Source organism: Pseudorca crassidens, chromosome 2 (genome assembly GCF_039906515.1).
Source record: "Pseudorca crassidens isolate mPseCra1 chromosome 2, mPseCra1.hap1, whole genome shotgun sequence".
NCBI lineage: Eukaryota > Metazoa > Chordata > Mammalia > Artiodactyla > Delphinidae > Pseudorca > Pseudorca crassidens.
The window spans coordinates 32,829,117-32,850,497 of NC_090297.1; the positions used below are offsets into that span (position 1 = coordinate 32,829,117).

At 40.1% G+C, this 21,381-nt stretch overlaps 1 protein-coding gene across 6 annotated transcripts in view; it reads left to right on the forward strand.

Moving 5' to 3' along the window:
- NFYC (nuclear transcription factor Y subunit gamma) overlaps positions 1-21,381 on the forward strand; it is a 63,310-nt gene that overhangs the window by 13,776 nt on the left and 28,153 nt on the right. For all 6 annotated transcript variants that reach the window (XM_067725686.1, XM_067725683.1, XM_067725689.1 and 3 more), the window contains exon 2: positions 19,694-19,806. In XM_067725686.1, coding sequence (XP_067581787.1) covers positions 19,702-19,806 — 105 coding nt within the window. In that variant the 5' untranslated portion in view covers positions 19,694-19,701. The remainder of the gene's footprint in view (positions 1-19,693; positions 19,807-21,381) is intronic.

Sequence of the window (21,381 nt, forward strand, 5' to 3'; positions counted from 1 at the left end):
TCTATAATACACTTGATTTGAAAAAGCAGTTCTTTGTTTTCTTTTTATTTGCAAATATGGAATGAAGGTCATTGGAACATTTCTGCAGCAGACTCAGTATGGAGCAGTGAACTGGCAGCACTCAGCCTTTGGGTGGGGAAGAGGAGCAGGCCCTGTTAGAGGAGAAGTTTGGAGGGTGTTGGGTTGCCTTCCCCTTGAGTAAAGGATTTACCTGAGAGGATCGATAGGGGTTTAGATTTTGGGCTCTTGGAATTGGAGTGGTGTAGCAGTCAAAGTTGCTAGATGCAGGCCTCTGTCGTTGTTCGCAAAAGTGACCTTGAAAAACTGCCGAGGAGTTGAAAGATTGAAGGACAAAGTTTGTTTATGCAGATTTGGACTGAAAAGCTCTATTTAAGATGAAAAGAAGCTGTACTTCTGATGTTCAAGTCCAGTGGTTAGTAGGAATATGTTATAGATTCAAATTAGGAGTTTTCAAGCAATAAGACAATGGGGCTGTATTCATTCTCTCCCACTCTTCTTCATTCCCTCCCCCCAGCAAAAAAAATTTAAATCCTTTTTGGTATGATAGTTGAGTGAACTGCCTGACAGATTCAGAATTCCTTGCATGCTACCTTGTCTTCTATGTAATTTAGAGGGTTCTTAGTGAAGAATGGTATTTCAGGAGTTCAAGGTAGTTATGTTTGTGAAACTTCTTTTGGGAAATTGGAATGCTTATGGTAAGAAAACAGTCATTCTGGAAAAAAAAAAAAAGGCAACGGTCATTCTGGGAAGTTAAGTCCTAAGAGAAAGGCATGTGTGTTAAAGATTACGTTTTAACAGTTAATTATTTTAAATTTATTGTTTACAAGTCATTGATCTATATGTTACCAGTTACTCCAGTTTTTAATAATGGGATTTAAAAAACAGTTGTAGATACTGAATGAGCCTATTGGCCCTGGGAGAAGGCCTGGAGCGGGGGAGGCAGAAGGTAAATGGCTCACAGAATGAGGCCTAGATAGAACTCTTTAAATTAAGAACTTTGTGGATTTAGCTTCTTGGAAAGATATGTAGCTACTGCCTCTAGCCCGGGTTCTTAACCTTCTTAGGGTCATAGACTCTGAGAATCTGCCCTACTGCCTGGGGAAGTGCACCTAGGCATGCCTATGCAGAGCCCTTGGTGACTAAGATATTTTCCAGTATATGTTGAATGGTGTTAATATGATCTCCTCATTTAACACTTTAGCCAAATAAATGTTTCCCAGAGAAATGAAGAAAACTCTACTTCCATAAGGAGCAAAGACCTACAGCTAACTATAACTTAGGCTGGAGGGTGGGTGCGTGTGTTGGCGGGGGAGACTTAGATGGGGTCTGAGATTTGGGCATTTGTTTACTCTGATTACATTATTTGAGGCAGCATTGTGCAGTAGCAAAAGCAGACCTGTGTTCAGCTATCACCAGCTTTGTGAGCTTGGGCAAGTCAGCCATTTAGTGTCAGCTTCCTCACATGTAAAAATGGAACCTAAAAATAGCACCTTTCTATTTAGTGGTGAGTCTCAAATGAGATCATGTATGTCAAAGTGCTTTGCAAGTTGTGAAGTGCTGCATTAACGTTAGCTGTTACTAGTCTAAACTAGGGGTTAAATGCTTATGGAGTTAGCTGTGACATCAAAGAGAAAATGCCATTCTTTTAATATGTTTACGAAATAGTTTGTTTAAACCTGGTACATCTCTTTTTAATCTGGTTTCACATACTTTCACCTGCATATACCTGTTTATGCTGACAGGACCCTGTGTAATGCAGACATTGAGACCATCAAACATTCCTTTACCAAGATTCCTGTGGAAGAATTTTAACCCTTCTGTCAAAAATTAAGGGCCTCTTAGAACAAGATGAAATGAGAACACTGATATTTTTAAAGCCCTTGTTAGATTTAGGAACCTCCCAGAATAAAAACTAGGAACCTGTTCTGATTGGATACTAAGATTTGCAATATAAGGCAGGTAGGTTGTGATATTTTCAGATGTTTACCAAGCAGGGGTTAACATTTTTAGTTTGTGTACCAAATATTTATAAAGTAAATGGGAGCCACTTTTTGTTTGCTTTGTGGTCATATGATCTCTTTTCTGTCAGTTTTCAAACTTGGGAGGTAGTTTTAGCTTGCAAAGTAGTAGTAAGCTAATAAATGTTGGGATGAAGACTTAAAAAAAAAATACTTGGTCTCATCAAAATATAAATGCGGGAATGCATTTCTCACAGTTGATACCTATTGTGAGATACATTTCCAGGGTAAATGGCGGGAACCCATGGAGGTTTCTTTCTCACCCATTTTACATGCCTGGTGTCATCTATTTTTAGGGTTCCCCCACCCCCACTGGGGGTGGTGGTAGTGGATATTTTGTGATCTATTAGATTTCCTGTCCTATTAAGTAATTTCCTCTCAGGCATGGTCAGTCAGCATTGATGTCTGCCTCCTTTCTGTGCATTGAAAGAATCATAAGATGGAATAAGGTTTGGCAAAATTGGCATTGACCTCTGCAAATAAAATTCTAGTTCAGGGATGTGTATGTTTGAAAACAGCAATCATGGTCACTGGGAACTTTTTGTTCCTAAAACAAGATGGGGGTCTCCTTTTAAAGAAGCTATATACTTTTGTGGAGGTTCCAGTAACCCAAAAAGCATTTTTAAAGCTAGTCATTTATACACGGTCGTCTTAGTGAAAGAAGTTATTTTTGCCTATCCCTATTCCCAATAAAATATGCATACAGAGTTTATATAGTCTTAAGTTAGCCTAATGGAAATTATTTAGGGATCTAGCCTAGTTCCCTTGTTGTAAAGTGGGGAAGTTGAGACCCAGAGAGGTTAGTTGTCTCAGTCTTTCAGCTTTTTAATGACTGGCCTTTTTAGTGGCTGGTCAGAGATTCAACTCCTGCTTAGTTTATTCTATGTTTCTTTTATTCCTCTAGGCCGTGTTTACTTCTTATTTTTCATATTTGTCTTCCTTTTTGGTACATCTGTACAGGTTTGCTCTTTGAACACAGAAGGAACAGAGAGAAAGTGGGCCATGGAAGAGGTTCAGAAGTCTTCATGTGGAGTCTGGTGGTTAGAAAGTCTTCTGTGGCAGCAGACTTACTGTCCCTTTTGGGATCTGAAGATCTCTTGCCTCAGCCTCTCTGAAGCTGAGAGCCTCTCTGAAGCTGAGAGCCTCTCTCTCAGCCATCTCTTGCCTCTTGCCTCTCTGAATAAGTTGCTTATTCAGAAAGCTGAGAATAAGCTAGGAAGCTAATTGTACCCACCTGGCTAAGCTGTCCCAGAGAGCTGGGTCACTTATATGCATTACAAGGAAGTAAACTAAGGTACACAAATACAACACCTGCATGCCAGTTAGTCTTGTTGTTGTTAACACACCTCAAGAACAAGCTAATTCCCAAACAAGTTTGGGCCTGCTTCTTCGAGTGTGTCCTTAAAGCCAACCTGTATTTAATAAACAAAGATCCCAGGATCGTTTTAAGGATTTGACAAGACTGAAATAGAAATCATTGTCTGTATACTCCCAAAATAATATTTTAACTATGCTAACTTTAATCTTTACTACCAGCAAAGTAGTATTATGTATCTGCACGTGTGTGTGTTTGGGTACTTGTAGGTTTGATTTTTGTTCTTATTTTGCATATTCTCTGGTAGAGCATAATCTACTTGAAATTTAAAATTTTTTCTCTTTTTACCATTTTCATATATTTGAACAAAAAGTACAGCTTATTGAAACAACAAGAATTTGAATTATGTAACTTATGTTATATTTAAGTCCTGAGGTATACTGTGACTGAAAATTATAGTAGACACAGCTGGATGGTATCCACCTCATGTCTGCATTTTCCAGAAGCTTAGTTTTCTTTTTACTCTGTTCTTTCTGCTGCCTCTGTTGGGCCTGGCTCTTTAGAACTTAGATTCTATTTGCATTATCACCCTTATCTTCCTGTCACTCCCCTCGGCATCCCAAAGCCAGACTCCACTGTTCAGTAATTGACCAAAAGTTTTTCTCTAAGAGTGTTTACTATAAATTAAATTACAGTTCTACACCCTGCAGTGAAAAAGGGCAGTTGAAGGATAAGAAATGAAGGTAAATTCCAGTGTAAAGGCAGAACTAAAGGAAAAAAAAAGCTTGTAAATGTTTAACTTTAAAGTGGCATAACATAGCTTGTGACCTTGTGTTCCTTAGTTCAGAGGAAGAAAGGAGACTAAAATAACCACAGCAAACAGCAGTGCTGATTCACTTGGTTATCCTTTTTTTCTTGGAGGTACTGTCATTTTGGTCTGTCTCCATAGTTTCAATTACATAGAAAACTAAAGAGAAGACCCTCTTGACTGGAAATATCCAGACACAATGAATTTTTCCTTTATCTACCTAAGCTATATAGTTCTTGCCATTGAGAAAATACTAAAGTTGGACGCTTTATAGTTCTTTCACTAATTCACCTGCATGCATGTCTCATTTATGTGGAGATTTTAAAAATGTATACAAATAAAATTTTACTACAGGATCTAACAATCTGATAGGGGAGACAGGTGATGTATATCAAGTATATGAAACTGCTATGGAAAGTACAAGCAAAGGACACAGAATTCAGAGGAGGGGAGACCTTTTCTTCTGGCTTAGCAATGAAGGAAGGCAGTTAACTGGGTGTTGGACTCAGGGAGGTAGGCACATGGGCACTTCAGGCATGGGGAACAGAAGGAGGAAGGTCATGATTCAGAAAGTGTAGTGTGGGCTGAAGAGAGCAGTAAATGGTCTAGTCTGCTTAGAACATAAGGAGATGAGTTAGGGACAGGAAGGAGTGGCAAAAGAAAGAAGTCTGAAGAAGTAAGTTGGGGTCAGATATTGGAGGGCCTTGACTGCCAGGCTAAGAAATTTGAACTGTCTCTGCTTGATAATGGGAAACCATTGGAGATTTTGGGTAATAGGTTGATGTGGCATTATCAGAGCTGTGCTTTTATAAGATTTATTAAGCATCATTATGTAGAAATGAGTAGAGGACAGTAGAAACAGTGAACATTATGCATTGAGTTCACATACTAGGTTCACAATCCTTAGGATTATTATGAGGGTGAAAAGAGATAGCAGTGTAAAAGGCTTAGAACCATACTTGGCACACACTCCTAAATGAATAGCATTAGCTATTACCGTCATCTTTATTATTACATGGAAGTGATGAGAACCTGAACAGAGATAGTGGCAATGTGAAGAAAGGTCAGGAGATGGACACTGTTATTACAAAGTTTAGCAGTTGATTAGAATTGAACAGAGTCTAGGATGACTCAGATTTCAAGCCTGAGAAACTGGAGGATAGAAACAGAAAAGTTAGAAGGAGCAGGTTTGGGGAAAGAAGAAGATAGATGCAATTTTAGACAAAAGGAGTTTGAGTTCTGGGTGGCTTTCCAGTTGGAGATGTTTAGCAAGCAGGACTGGAACTTTGGAGAAGTACCAGAATTGGTAACATATGTTTGGAATTTAAGCTCATAAAGATCGTAGCTGAACCTGGAGAATGGATGGGAGAATCAAGGGAGAGGATGGGCGGAGGACCAGAAGAATAAAGCTTCTTGTTAATGATGGAAACGCAAAAAAGTTTGGCCCCTGCAGTTGAGACATCTAGAAATGAGCGTGGCAGAGTTCTCTAGGTCAGTGTTCTCTAAGCTCTTTTTTTTTTTTTGCGGTACGCGGGCCTCTCACCGCTGTGGCCTCTCCCGTTGTGGAGCACAGGCTCCGGACGCGCAGGCCCAGTGGCCACGGCTCACGGGCCCAGCCGCTCCGCGGCATGTGGGATCTTCCCGGACCGGGGCAAGAACCTGTGTCCCCTGCATCAGCAGGTGGGGTCTCAACCACTGTACCACCAGGGAAGCCCTCTAAGCTCTTTTGATTGTGTACCCCTATTATCTGAGTGTGCAGCTGTCATATATGAGTTAGTATTCTTCACTCTAAAAAGTCACTTGTTCTTTTTTGGAATGTTAATTTAGTTAACACTAGAGAATATCTATATCTTCCCTTATCTAGGGAAACACAACAAAGTGAAGGTATCGCTACTAGCCCCACATTTTCCTCTGAATACTTAGAGTACCGTGCGTGATACACGATCTTGTCACAAGTTAAACTGAGCGAGGATATCAGTATCAGCCCATAGGTTAAATATTCAGAAAGCTAATACTAACACATTTTCTGTGTGTGCCTTGATCTGAAAAAGATTAGAAATACTGCCCTACGATCTGGCCTTTACTTTTTCTGAAGAAGTACAAGTATTTCCTTGAAATGTTATGCATTAGCTCCTTGAGCTTAGTTATGTATATGTTTATGTCTGTGTGTGTGCATGCATAACCTCAAGCTTTCTTGTTTAAGCTCTAAGTATACACCCACATCTCCATCCAATGCAAAGACTTTTTTTCCTGAGTTGCATCAGGCTTAATCTTGCTGGTGTTAGCTTTGTAAAGTCTTAAATGACAGCATTCTGCATGAAGCCAACCATAAATACACAAGTAGGAATTTGGCAACATTTACTTAGCACGTAATTTATATCCACATGGTCATGATAACACTGAAGAGCAGCACACACAATAAATTACCAGGACTAGGATAGCCTCATCTGTAGGATTTAGCAGATTTCTAGGCTAGGTATGTTGTAATTATCCTCAGTCTAAAATAAAGGCAATAAGAAACTTTTCACTAGAGAAATAGTGGTAAATTTCCAGCCATCTTACTTGGTTATTTATATCTTGAACTCCATGATTATTTCTCTACTGGTAATTAATTGGCCAAATGCCCATGAAACTACCCTTGAAGGTAGTTAAGCAATGTGATGTGTTTGTATGAAACATAGTACTTTGCAGTTAATGGAGTGATTTTTAAAGTTTTTGTCAAACAAGATAGGTGAACACAACCCTCTTTTCAGAACGAAACAGTGCAAATAGATTATATACTAGTATGAGTACTACCAGAATGTTGGGAAATTGTCTTATGTTAATCCTAAATTCACTAAGGTCAGATAACTAGTTGAAGGATTTCCAAATAGATATAAAGTTAGAATTGTGTTAGGTGTTCTATAGTGTTCTCTTCTTCCTTCCTCCTTTCCTTCTTCGTTGGGAAAGCTGTGTGCGGGCTTTCTCTAGTTGCAGTGAGTGGGGGCTACTCTTCGTTACGGTGCGCGGGCTTCTCATTGCGGTGGCTTCTCGTTGCGGAGCGCGGGCTCTAGGCGTGCAGGCTTCAGTGGTTGTGGTACGTGGTCTCAGTAGTTGTGGCTCACGGGCTCTAGAGTGTAGGCTCGGTAGTTGTGGCACACAGGCTTAGTTGCTCCATGGCATGTGGGATCTTCCCGGACCAGGACTCGAACCCGTGTCCCCTGCATTGGCAGGCGGATTCTTAACCGCTGCGCCACCAGGGAAGCCTATAGTGTTCTTTAGCTGTGCAAATCTATACTTTGTGGTATATATTGGGCACCTCTTATATTTGAGTTCTTATCTTGAACCACAGAGATTGATGTTTTTAGATGAGTCATGGTGTTCTTAAATAATCAGTTGCTTTGTATTTTTTAGCTGTGATTTATAATCTTAGTTTTATCCCTAGTAAGGTAGTTGGAACAGGGATTTTGATTCTGAGAGTAATGGCTGCATAATTAGAATAACATTGTCACCATGTTCACAGTGTTGCAAAGGCTGTAATTTTGAAACATTGCATAGAATTTAACCAGATGATTCCTCCTATAAGTGTGCAGCTATGAAAACAGCTCCAGTAAGGGGGGCTAGGCTAAGGCTATTGCTCTGAACTATAGTGAAAAGATAGAGTGACTTCTCATCACCAGGCCCCCAGAGAGTGAACTTGATCTACTGGACCTTTTTATCTCTACTCTTGGTTGGTGACCAGATATCCCCAAGTCCCAGTGCTTGTGGGCAACTGCAGCTTTAACAAGCTTGAAAAACTTAAGCTTTCCACTTCGAAATGTGTAAGAATCTGACATCTTGGCATTTTGGAGTACTTTATTTATTTATCTATCTATGGCTGCATTGGGTCTTTGTTGCTGCATTCTGGCTTTCTCTAGTTGTGGTGAGCGGGGGCTGCTCTTCCTTGCGGTGCACGGGCTTCTCACTGTGGTGGCTTCTCTCGTTGCGGAGCATAGGCTCTAGGCACATGGGCTTCAGTAGCTGTGGCACGTGGGCTCAGCAGTTGTGGCTCGCAGGCTCTAGAGCACAGGCTCTGTGGTTGTGGTGCACGGGCTTAGTTGCTCCGCGGCATGTGGGATCTTGCCGGACTAGGGATCAAACCCGTGTCCCCTGCATTGGCAGGCAGATGCTTAACCACTATGCCACCAGGGAAGTCCCTGGAGTACTTTTGTCCAGGAGAATGATCAGGAAAACTAAAGATAAAAGGCTTTATGGATTTATGTTCCAGGCTGAGAAGATCCACAGGTTCTTAAATTCTTAGTCGTCTTCTGAGTTATCAGTTCTAAAGAGGGAAGAGAACATGCGGTGAAAGAGCACAAAACTGAGAATAAGGGCATATGGGTTGTGGTTCTGGCTCTGGCATATACTTGCCCTGTAACCTAAGGCAAGTCCCTCAGTCTACCTGGATAAAGTATCTTTATCTGTCAGATGGGAATATTTAGCACCTGTGTTGTGTTTGCTGTGAGAAAACAAATGAGATAATGTAAAGAAAGCTACTTTCCAAAGTGTAAAGCATGTACAAACGCAAGGGATTAGCATAACCATCTCAGTTGCTTTGCATTCTTTGAAGTGATCTTTACATTCTCTGTTCCTGACAGCTGTATACACGGAGGTGGGAGATTTAGAGTTTGGTTGACTTGGAGGATTTGTTTGTTCTCGTGTCCTTTCTTGCTTGCTTTCTTTTAACTTTCAAATCAATGCTAAAAGACACTAAGCAGAGTGCAGAATTCTGTGTGTCTGTGAATCAGCAGAACCCATACAGCCAAATCAATACAGCCAGGCTCTTATTGGCACTTTTATAACACCCTCCAGGTTTTTAATCGAGAATTCTCCAGTATTTAGATGGATTAACTCACCTGCACAATATTCCATTTTCCAGTGGAGTCTATGATTAGATAATTATGTACACTTCTGCTACATTTTCTAAGGTAGAACAGGTTTCTCCCCATCCCTACTCTCTTTTGACTTTTCCATTGTATTACGACCAAAGGTTATTGCACAGCTGAGCTCAGGTACTTGCGAAGGGATTTCCCCGTATGCACATTTCAAAGAAAAGAACCCAGAGTAAAGTCAAAGATACTTGGGGTCTTGAAGTAGTTCTTGAGGAGCTTGTGTTTGTTTATTCAGTAGATGTGTCCTATTCATAGGTGCTACTGACTGTCTCCGCTAGTGCAAGGCATGTTTCCCTTGAGGATGTGTCAGAAACAAAGATAGTTACATAAGAACTAGGGAGAAAATAGGAGCATGGAAATTTTAGGCTTAAGAAATAATGTGCCTAATAATAATAATATTCAATATACGTGTGAAGAAAGTGAATATGATAATTGTAGAAATAGATTTATTGGGTGCCAGGAATGGTTTCTTGGGGAGAAAAAAGTTTAGTGGTCACTGGGTATATTTATTTCTTATAGTTGTACATACTGTGAGAGCAAGCTTCTTATCAGTGCTAGTCCCAAAAATCTTTAAAAAGTTGGTTTCAGTCCATGAGATAGTCTCAAAAATTACTGCTTTCAGAATATATTCCCTTTACTCCAAGATCTTGGATGGAGATAGAAGCAGCCAGAGCTCTTCAGAGCTCAGTGTTCTGTTGAATCTTTTTCTTGGTTGGTGGGACCAGATGGGGTAGGATGCTGCCTAGACTTCAGGTCTCCTCTGCCTTCCTTCTGCAAGACAAAACAGCCACATACTTCTAGCTTACAGAAGTCTGAGGTGTACAAGGAGACACGTTCTAAGCATTTTTATATTTTTGGATTTGTCTAGAGGGAGAGCCTGCATGGCTACTGATCATTGACATTCCCAAGGATTTAAGTTAAGAGCATTCCTAGTCATTTCCATCTTGAATTCTTTATTTGGAACTAGTACATTCATTCTAAATTTAATTGTTTAAAGGGCTTTAAAAATTATTTTATGCTTATAAAGAGATGGAAGAAGATTTCTTACTGCATCTGTTTCCATGCATCTGATGCAGGACTCTTAGGACACGTGTTAAAAATAAAGTAAGGGCCTTCCCTGGTGGCGCAGTGGTTGAGAGTCCGCCTGCCGATGCAGGGGACGTGGGTTCGTGCCCCAGTCCGGGAAGATCCCACATGCCGCGGAGCGGCTGGGCCCCGTGAGCCATGGCCGCTGAGCCTGTGTGTCCGGAGCCTGTGCTCTGCAACGAGAGAGGCCACAACAGTGAGAGGCCCGCGTATCGCAAAAAAAAAAAATAATAATAAAGTAAGTAGTCTAAATTAGAGAGAGAAAGAAGCAAATTGGGTTACTTGTTACAATACGTGAGGGAGATTTGTGTTTGGGCTTGGTACTGTGTTTGAGACTATTCAGGCCAGGAGTAGATGTCTTGTGTAGCTCTGAGCAGTGGTTTTGATATGCCATCTGGCATTTATATGATGCTTGGTATTTTTCAAGGCCTTCTAATGTGTCTTTCCCATTTATGTGCTGCAGCTGCCCTGTGAGGTGAAAGAGGCCTCAAGAAGTTAAGTGACAAGTTAGTAGCCAGAGAGCAAGAACCTCCAGGTCCGATACATTTTATTTATGTATTTACCCTGTACTTTACTGCCCCCCACTGTTTGCTGCTGAGTGTTCAGAGGTGCTACTGACTGTCCTAGAGACAAGCAAGAGGGAGGATAAAATAGAAAAGAGAGTGATGGAGCAAGGAGAGAGACAACAGAGAAATAAGAGAAGGATGTTTATATGATAGGAGATAGCAGTGCCATTAGCATCTTCTGTGATTGCCACAGAGATTTTGTGAGCAAGTGGATAAAAATGATCTTCTGGGTTAAGGATTTGAGTCAGTGATCCAAGCCGAGACTGCTCATCTCCCTGGACAGTTTGAATATACACATACCTTAAAGCAACAAAAAGTGAGAATGAACGATCTGTACTAAATCAAGAACAGAATTTTAGAGCTTTTGTATTTCCAGCTGCACTATTTACTATATTGTTACCTTGAGCAGGTGACGTAAGATACCCAATCCTCGACTTTCTTATCTGTAAAATTGGAATGATACTGATATCTTTGGCACTGAGCTGAGTGAAGATCAATTGAGGGTAAAACTCTAAAGCTTTTAAGTTGGCATCTTTGAAACATTCTTCAGAATCACACTTTTCACCTCTCCTGGGCTTACATTAACACAGGATCCTGCTAGAAGCTGGGCAAAAGATTGTTCTTAGAGTTTCTGAGTCTCAGAGGGGATCCAGTAAGCAAAATGGCTCTTTGTTTTAGATTACGTTTTAGCTCAGACTTACAGGCACTATTCTTTCTGCAGCTCATGTTAGAATTCTCTTTGAGGCTCAGGGTCTGAAAACCCAGTTACGTACTTGTCATTCTTCCTTCAAGAATTTATTTACTTTCATTAGGTTGGAGTGTCAGAGAGATTAACAAATATTTCTGTGGGGTAGAGAGGGCTGGCCTAGTTTACTCCTAATGGAGGTTGAACAGGTGAGGAAGCAATGTAACAGCTGTGTGATCTAGGGCAAGCTTTTCAAACCTCTGACACTCAGTTTCCCCATCATTATATTATCAGATCCTTTTTTTTTTTCTAAAGGGCCAGATATTTTCAGCTTGTGGGTCATACAGTTTCTGTTCTAGCACTTCAACTCTACTGTTGTAGCGTGGAAACAGCCATAGACAATGTACGTGAATGGCCCCCATTCACGTACAGTCTTCCAGGAAAATTGAATTTACAAAAACAGGCTGCACGCCAGATTTGGCCTGTGGGCTGTAGTTTGTGGACCCTTGCTTTAGAATACTTCACTAAAATATTTGGTCTTTTTTCTCCATCATACAAAATACTGATAGTGTTTTGTTGCTGTCATATATGCCAGTGTATAGACATACATGTCATGTAAGCTGAATATCAGTAAAGGCATGAGGAAGAAACTATGTGAAGTAAGATGTTCACATACCATTTCTATTCCACAGGAACAGGTTTTTAAATGTTCTGGTCACGCCTTCCTGTTAAGTTTCATTGCTTATACCAGTTGCTCTGCCTTCCTTTTTTTCCCAGATACACTATAACTATATTATGATCTAGCCCTTGTTTGAAAGATGGTGTTGTAGTAGACAGCAAGGAGAAACATGTTTTGTTTTTGAAGGAAGAGTATCTCTGCTGCCAATTTGAAAATGTATCTTTGTGAGCAGATCTTTAGGGAGAGTAGTATGCAGCCACTTCCAGCCCATAGTCTTTTGGAAAGCATGATTTCTCCTGTAGGCAGTTTGAAAAGGGGCTTCATACTTAACCTTTTGGAGCTCAAGACAGACACACCCTCAAACACTGAACTTGGCATTGTTTGGGATTGGGGAAAGGGATCTACATTATTCATTCTTAGAGTAGTGGGATACTGTGTAATAACCTGCCAGTAAGTATGACCATCTGGAACCCAGTTATGTTTAGAATTTAAGTAGTAAGGTTTCTGGCACTAGGCTTAGTGCTTTCTTGCTTCAGTAGAAACCTTAGATGAGCTTAAATAAAGACTGTTGAGGGACTTCCCTGGCAGTCCAGTAGTTGAGACTCAAGTGCTTCCACTGCAGGGGGCACAGGTTCAATCCCTGGTTGAGGAACTAAGATCCCGCGTGCCGTGTGGCACGGCCAGAAAGTTTAAAAAAAGAAAAGAAAGGACTGTTGAACCCTCTTTTCTCTCTAGTCACCCTGCCTTCCCTTGTATTCATTCATTTATTACATCTTCAAGCAGTGAAATGTAGGCTTTCCATACCAGACCACCCCTTCGGCCTTTGGAGTATGTGTTCAGTACACATTGCTTCTGGAATGGCTTAGTGAAGTGACTGGCCCAAGGCCACCAGCTTGTAGGCAGCAGGCCAGTTCACAAACATAGGTCTTTTTATTTCCAGAACATTGTTATTTTTCTCCTGAAATTGTCAATGTAAGGTTGGTTTTATTGTGGAGAACATATGCCTCCTTAAGGCTTGAAATGCTTTTTTAGCCATTGTGATTGATAATGGTCCTTATGTCCATCTATATAAACATGAGAACCAGCTTGATGTTGGTGGAATTGTTTTGTTTTAAATTTATTTATTTAAATTTATTTATTTATTTTTGGCTGCGTTGGGTCCTTGTTGCTGCGCGCGGGCTTTCTCTAGTTGCATGGAGCGGGGGCTGCGCTTCTTTGCGGTGCTGGGGCTTCTCGTTGCGGTGGCTTCTTGTTGTGGAGCACGGGCTCTAGGCGTGTGGGCTTCAGTAGTTGTGGCACGTGGGCTCTAGAGCGCAGGCTCAGTAGTTGTGGCGCATGGGCTTAGTTGCTCCGCGGCATGTGGGATCTTCCTGGACTAGGGATCAAACCCGTGTCCCCTGCATTGTCAGGTGGATTCTTAACCACTGAGCCACCAGGGAAGTCCAGAGGAATTGTTTCAGAAATTTTAGTTCTCAAATTTAGTTTTCACTTTTCTTTGTAGTTTGGAAGAATATCTAAAATAACAAGCACAAGTTAGCTTAAATCTTACCCCCTTTCTTCTTATTCATTCATATTAATATTCTTTCTTTATCTTTCATTCCCCATTTGAAATATAACATCCCAACAGTTTTAGCCAATTCAAATAAAGAAGCCTGGAACTAATGTTAATAAATACCTGAGCAGTACTGGAACATAAAATGCAGGTGATAGTGCTGCTAATTGGGCAAAATAAAAAGCATGTCATCTAATGACAGGAAAACATGATCAAAATGCAAGTCAAAAAGGCAAGTGAAGAAGTTAATTTACTTTGAACATAGGGAGATGCTTGATATATGTTAAGTTGGAGACACATAGGAATGATTGGGGACATTCTCAGCTTGAAAGGCCTAAAGGCTGCAAGTTGGATTGGGGTGGTGGTGCATTAAGGTGAAAGATGGTACCAGTGTTTAGATTTGTTTTTCAGTCACAACTGGGCCAAGAGATATTTGCTTGCATTTGACAATGAGAGCATTATTTTTAGGTAAAATTTGACTGCCTGGGATGGGGCAGCTCTAGTGTTTTAATAGGAAGCAGCAATGGGCAAGGATTGGGCTTCATTTTAGGGGAAATTTCTGTGGTCCTTTTTCCTTGAATAGTTGTTGTGATGATAGGGATTTAGGTATTATCTCCCAACAATATCTATTTGGTTTTAGTTGTTTCACAGAGCTGTGTTGTGGGTTTAGGCATATTATAATGTAAAGGATTTTTGTAGAGAGAGTGAGGTACATGCCAAGAAATAGAGAGCCAAAACCTAAAGGTGCAGAGTTTTAGAAACTAGGGAATATTGTAGTAAAACCTTATGTTTCTTTGTATTTTATGAGGTTGGTTATTTTGATACATCCTCTTCCATGTCTAGCATATTACTAAGGGAGGATTTGGTGAGAATGGTAACTGGTCGAAAGAAAGAGCTTAAAAGACTTCCAAGGGAGTCTTAAAGGAGGAGCACTCTGCTTCTGGGATATTTTGAAAACTCCTTAGGTCTCTTTCTTCAAGAATGATAAAGAGTAACCAGATATTAGAATGACAGATTGTCTACCCCTGAGTGATATGATTGAATCATCCCAATTTGATTGAATCGTCCCATTTCCTCCATGATTTTCTCCTTATCCTCCTGGCAGTGGCCAAACACAGGTCTCCCCCCTGCCCCTTCTTCTCCTACTTACCTATTGTCATTAATTTTTCAAACTTTGCTAATCTGTCCTGGTCACCTTTCTGAGAAGATTCTGACTTTCAAAAGGTTTACGCTTGGGAATGGTATGCACCCATGCTTCTAGCCTTGCAGTCTGCCTTGCAACTTCCAGGACGTGTGTGTGTGTGCGTGTGTGTGTGGTGTGTGTGTGTGTACCCTTCCTATCATGCCCTTTTATCTTTTTAAAAAATATATATATATTTATTTATTTATTTGACTGAGCTGGGTCTTAGTTGCGGCACGCCAGATCTTTAGTTGCGGCATGCGGAATCTAGTTCCCTGACCAGGGATCAAATCCAGGCCCCCTGCATGGGGAGCACAGAGACTTAACCACTGGACCACCAGGGAAGTCCCATGCCCTTTTATCTTAAATTCACTTCGGCAAGTCATGTGGATTTCTGATTGTAGTCCTACTTATACTTTCAAGGCCCAGAGAGAACCTCGTTTATTTTGAAACTCCTAGGATAGTTTGCAGTTCCAATAAATCTTATTTCAGGGCCAGGCTTTCCAAGAGGCCTCTTTTCTCAGAAAGGCCATATGCAACAACTCTCTTGCTCCTTCATTCAGAAGTAATTATTTATCAGGCTTTGAGCTAGGTGCTGTGAGGGAATCCAGAGATAAATCATACTCAGGTTCTACCCACAAGCTTATAAATCAGAAGGGGAAATATGGTAAGAAATACATAAATAATGATCATACAAGGTAACGTGGTGAGGGCAGGAAGTACAGATTAAGGGCTCTGCAGGTTTACAGGAAGGAGTGATCACTTGGGGTTATTTAGAGAACACTTGTGGAGAGGTGGCCGTCGATTTGAGCATTGCAGAAGTGGCCTTTTCTTGGTGGACTTTGATTCTTCCCATTTTAGTTTTGGAAAGCAAACTGTTTTTAAAACCAGATAAATTAAGAGATAATGGGAGTTGAGATTTCTTATAGCAACAAACATTCAATATTTCATCTGGTCCTTAAGTCTTTATTAAATAGTTAAACAGGCAGTCTTATTCAAGTGTTTATAATCTAATTAATGAACATGAGTAATAAATCTAATATTAATTATGAACTAAATCTGGGAAATTCTATTATGCATTTTTCATAAGAGTCATCTAAGCTAATGTGGCTTGGTCTTACTATATATAAATAGCTTTATCTCATGATAGCGATAGCAATTTAACATGGAATAAAAAGGATCCTGGAATATAAATCTCTTTCTTCCTTTTAAATACATACCTTTCTTATCACTCTAGAAGATGAACCTGGCATATTTGCCATAGGTTGTAGATGTTGTAAGTAGGCTACTTCTGTAGCAAAATCAATTCAGTTGCAATTTATGTATTAATTATTAAAATAAGTGATAAAATTAACTAAGGTTACTTTATATTTTTTAACTTGTTTGGTGAGCAAAATTTGTTTATGATTAGGTTTTATTATTTTAATGTTAAGTTTTGCCACAGTCAGAAAATATTGAGAACACCAACTTGTTTTCATAAGATCTGTTGCGTGAGATTTGATCGAATTTTTAAAGCCCCATGTGAAGACTGGATCTGCTTTGGGGAAAGCCTTTTGAATAAAAATACTCACTTTCTAGGAATTTATAGCAACAATTTATGTTCTTCCAAGAGATTTTTAAGATTTATTTATTATTTATTTATTTTTATTTTATTTTTGGCTGTGTCGGGTCTTAGTTGCAGCACGCAGGATCTTCGTTGAAGCATGCGGTATCTTTCGTCTTGGTGCCCGGGCTTCTCTCTAATTGTGGCGTGCGGATTTTGTCTTCTCTAGTTGTGGCACGCAGGCTCCAGGGTGTGTGGGCTCTGCAGTTGTGGCGCGTGAGCTCTGTAGTTTGCTGCACGCAGGCTCTAGTTGAGGAGCGCGAGCTCAGTATTTGTGGCGCACGGGCTTAGTTGCCCTGCAGCATGTGGGATCTTAGTTCCCTGACCAGGGATTGAACCTGCATCCTCTGCATTGTAAGGCGGATTCTTTATCACTGGACCACCAGGGAAGTCCCCCAAGAGATATTAAGATAATTAGCTACAAATCATCTCTGTGCAGAGATGCTAGAAAACATGCTCCAAGCCATTTTCTCTTCTTCCTCATGAGAGGATCTTCTGTCCCTGATGAAAGTATAGTACCTTTGTTTTTTTGGAGTCAGGAATTTATGAAAAGAGGTTTCTCAATGGAAAAAGCATAAAAGTTGTAACTCTAAATCGAAAGCTGAAATGATCCTTTGTTCGTAAATTCAACTTAGTGTAAAGAACAGTGAGAGCTGGATGGATGGATGGAAAAGAATGCCTTACCAGTGAGCCGGTTTCTTAGAAGTATAGCGGGAGGAGCTCATGTTTAAGCTAAATGACTCCTTAGGGTGGGAGTGAGGGAGCTGGGCAGAGCTTGAAGTAGGGCTGTAAGCATCTTTTAGAGGAGGTGGCCTGGGTGGTTCTTAATGCCTTTTTCCCCCTAGTTTTAAACTTCTGTGATGCAGTAAAATGTAAAGGACATTATTACTGACTTGAATTTTTTTTGCCATTATCCATTTATGATTTTCTAATTCAGACAGGTCTCTCAAGTTAAACACTTAACCTTTAATACATTTATCAGTTCCAGATAATTTGTTAACTTCTGTTCTGTAGCCAACCCCCACTCTGACAGTGTGGCTCTGAGCCAGCCAAAGATTCATTCATAATCTATTGACTGCACAGATGTTTGGGAACTGATTGCACCAGCACATCCTTAGTTGGGGCAATTCAAGATTTAAAAGCAGACTGTGCACAGATGGTTTTAAAAATGCTTCTTGAATTGTGTACCTTGGTAATGTTTGTGGGAAGAGATCAGAGGACAATCAAAACTGGTTACCAACTTTCTAAATCTCACGGGCCTTTGCACTCAAACTAAACCTACTCATCATTAGCAAGTTATACAGAGATACACTGGCAATTGTGCATCTTCCTCCTTTGACCATAGCAGTTTTCGTGGCAGATTCTGCTAAGATCAGGCATGTACAGGGGTCCCCACAATGAAAGGTTAGATTCTTTTTAAAGTTTTTTTGATAATTATTTTCATTTCTAGAAAGATTTTATTTGCCCCATTTAAAAAGGTTAGAGTCTCACTCTCATCATTGTCATGAGTACCTCGTAAGAATCTATTAATAAAAGTAAATAAATTTCTGTAGATTACCTTGGTTTCTTTGTTCTCAGTACATCTAAGAGAATAGTGTATAGGCCATGTGCATATGGTGATAAGTGAAAATGTCATGGGAGCTGAGTTGAGAGGATCTTACTTGGTTATTTAGGACTCAAGATTTTATCTAGTCATTTCCAACCGTGATTCAACATTCTTCGCTTTAATTCCCTCCAGAAACTCCAAGATCATATTGCTTCCTAACACTTAGAGTTCCTGTTGATGTATAGAGCTGCTTGTAGGCCTCCAGCACCAGAAATTGGCTCCAAACCTTTTCCCATTACATCATCAGCCACTAATGTCATTACACCAGAGTGAAATCTGCTTTGAAGATTGTACTCTTGTTTTCCTTTCATTTCTTTCCTCTCATCATTTCCTTTAGAAGAAAAAGGGAAAAAAAAAAAATTAGAGACCTCTAGGACAGTCCCAGGCAAACATTTAAGAGTGAATCAAACATCCTCACAGTCTAAACCTAGATTTATCAGCCTTCATTCCATTCTGCTGATGGAGAATGATGTGCCCAGCATGCATCCACATGAAGCCTGGAAAGTAGCAATTTGGTCATGTGACCCCTGGCTTTGGTGCATTTCTTTCAGCCCTTCAGAATTAGTTCTTAATGACTTACATAGCTGTCCACCAGCATCCTGTCACTGGCCTGTCAAACCTTTTCAGATAGTTTCCCAGAATAGAAATTCTTAGGACATCACTAAGTTTCTTGCTCTTTGTGTTCAATTAAACTGTTTCTTGGGTGTAAGTATTTGTCAGATAAGCATTTAAGCCATCTGGAGTTTTTTACTTCCCCCCTGTAAATCTTTTAAGACATTACAATGTTATTTATATTTATAGCTGATGTGGAGATGCTTATTCATCTTCCCTCCCCCATCACAAAGCAATTGATTGCAAGTTCTGACTCTCTTTTCTCTGTCCTAAATATAATTCTTCAATGTTTTTCAACCATCTTTAAAGCTTCCAGTTGGTGGTGTGCTTTGTTTGGCTTTGTGCCTGACAGCATGGTTCAGGTAAGGAAAGAACTGGGAAGTGATTTCAGTTCGGAGACTTTGTGCCGTCCACTCAATTACTGGCCTAGACTTTAGTGTTTTTGTGTCCTTTGAGGCAGATTAGCTTGAGATTAGAAAGAATAATAATCATCAGTAGCCCCAAAGAAGTGGGACCACAGTGTCTAAAACAAAAGAATAAACTTGGCTCTTATTTTTTAAGACTTTGGGTTTACATTTCTGTACAGTATTAATCACTGGGGACCCTTAATGTATGTGCTGTAGGCTGTGGCATGGAGTGTGAGAAGCCACATAGAACTTGAAAAACATTGGAGAGAATGGCATTGAAAATTATGGACCAGACTAGGACAACCAAGTGCCTTTTTTTCTTTCCCCTCCGCAAAATAAGACATTAAAAGTCCTTGATTCACATTAGGATTTGAGTTTGGATTTCTAGCAATTTTAGATTTTCTGCTTGGAGCTCCTTGTTAGTCTCTGCGGTATGAGCTGGATAGAAGGGAAAACTTTCCTCCTTATTTTTGGCTAAGACTTAAGCCGGTGTGAAAAACCCCTTCAGCACAATTTTGTATACTTTCTCAGGCTGAGAAATTGAATGAATTAGTGAAAACATCCACAAGGAAAGCTGTAAATAACCTGGACAGAAAGTCTGACTTTATTATTTCTAATGTGTCTCATGTATGTGTTTGTTTTTAGTTGTCAAAATGTCCACAGAAGGAGGATTTGGTGGTGCTAGCAGCAGTGATGCCCAGCAAAGCCTACAGTCCTTCTGGCCTCGTGTCATGGAAGAAATCCGGAATTTAACAGTGGTAAGGAAGAATGAGAAACTTTTAAAGAGTGTAAAAGCTTTGAGATGAATAACCAAAACTTAGACTAAAGTGTTTTTAATCTCAAGCACATTTCTAAAAATATAGTTCATTTCTGACCTTTGGATAGGAAAATGAAAATATAATTTACCTTAGGTGAGGTAACTACAAGGGTTTTTTTATATCTTAGTGCCTCTCTTTAGGCATGTGGTTGTATAGTGGATGCTTTGACTTGGAGATACTTTAATGTGAGGCAGATCTTTTAGAGAATGCAGAAAAGCAGAGCTTACTTTCCTCCAGTAGCTGTAGGTCATTTCTTAAGCCTGATTAGTGGCCCTGCCAAATTTCTAGGACCTGGTGAAAACTATTGGGCAGTTTATTCAACAACAAATCTATTGTAAGCAGGCACTCTTTCCAGGTGTCAAAAGATACACTTAGATTGGGGTTACTTAACAGCCTTACTGACATTTTGGGCCAGATAATTCTTTGTTTTGAGGGACTCTTCTGTGCATTGTACGGTGTTTAGCAGCATCTCTGGCCTTTAATCAGTAGATGCCAGCCAGTAGCACTCCCCTTCCAGTTGTGACAACCAAAAATTTTGCTAGACATTGGCAAATGTTCCCTGGGGGGCCAAAATCATCCCCTGTTGAGAACCTCTGACATAGAAGAATCAAATAAAACCCTGGCTCTTGAGGGGCTTACAATGTAGTAATTACAACCAGAGTCATTTATTTGATAAGTATTTATTAAACAGTTACTGAGTCAGGCACAGTGATGAATCTGAAGCAATAAAAGTCAGAGTATGGTGTCATATCCTTAATGAAGAATGCTCCATTTGGTGTCATTTCAGCAAATGCTGAAGGAGCTCTCTGTGTTAGATGTGTCATTCCTGCCCTGAAGGTATCAATATTAGCATCCTGGCAGAGCAAACACTGGATTCCTTCTTGATGTAGAACTCATGTTGCAATTTCTTAGAGCTTTGGTCCGTAACCTCTAACATAACGTAGTCAGTTTATTTGTTCACTCGACAAATACTTATGCACCTACTATGGCTATGCTAGTTACTGTGGATCCAATTGTGAACCAGACAGACGGAATCATTGCACTCACAGAACATGTATTCTGGTGGGAGAGACAGACTATAAACAGGTAATGAATGAATAAAATAAACAAAATAACTTACTGTGATAAATGCCCACTTGACTTCAGGGGTAGAGAAACTAATTTATATTCTGAATGTACTTGTGGGTCACGTTTGTTTGTATGGGGGATTTTCAGCAGTTGAACTTGGCTTGAGCTTTCTCGGAGTGGCCTGTGTTCACAGGTGGATTTCCACTGAGAAATCATTCTTTCTCTTCTGCAGTCTAAAGGTGGTAGTTATCTGTACTATCTTAGATATAAAACAGAAGGAAGGAAAAAAATGAAATTATAAAGTCAAAAGTGGGGTATTTTGTGCATGTTTTGAGGGGATAATCTCATGGTTAAGCTTATCAGGTTTTAGTGCTGGAATCAGCCTGGTGTAAAACTAGTGCCCTCCTGGGGTATGGTGGGACTAGGCCAGTGCAGCAAGTCTGTCCT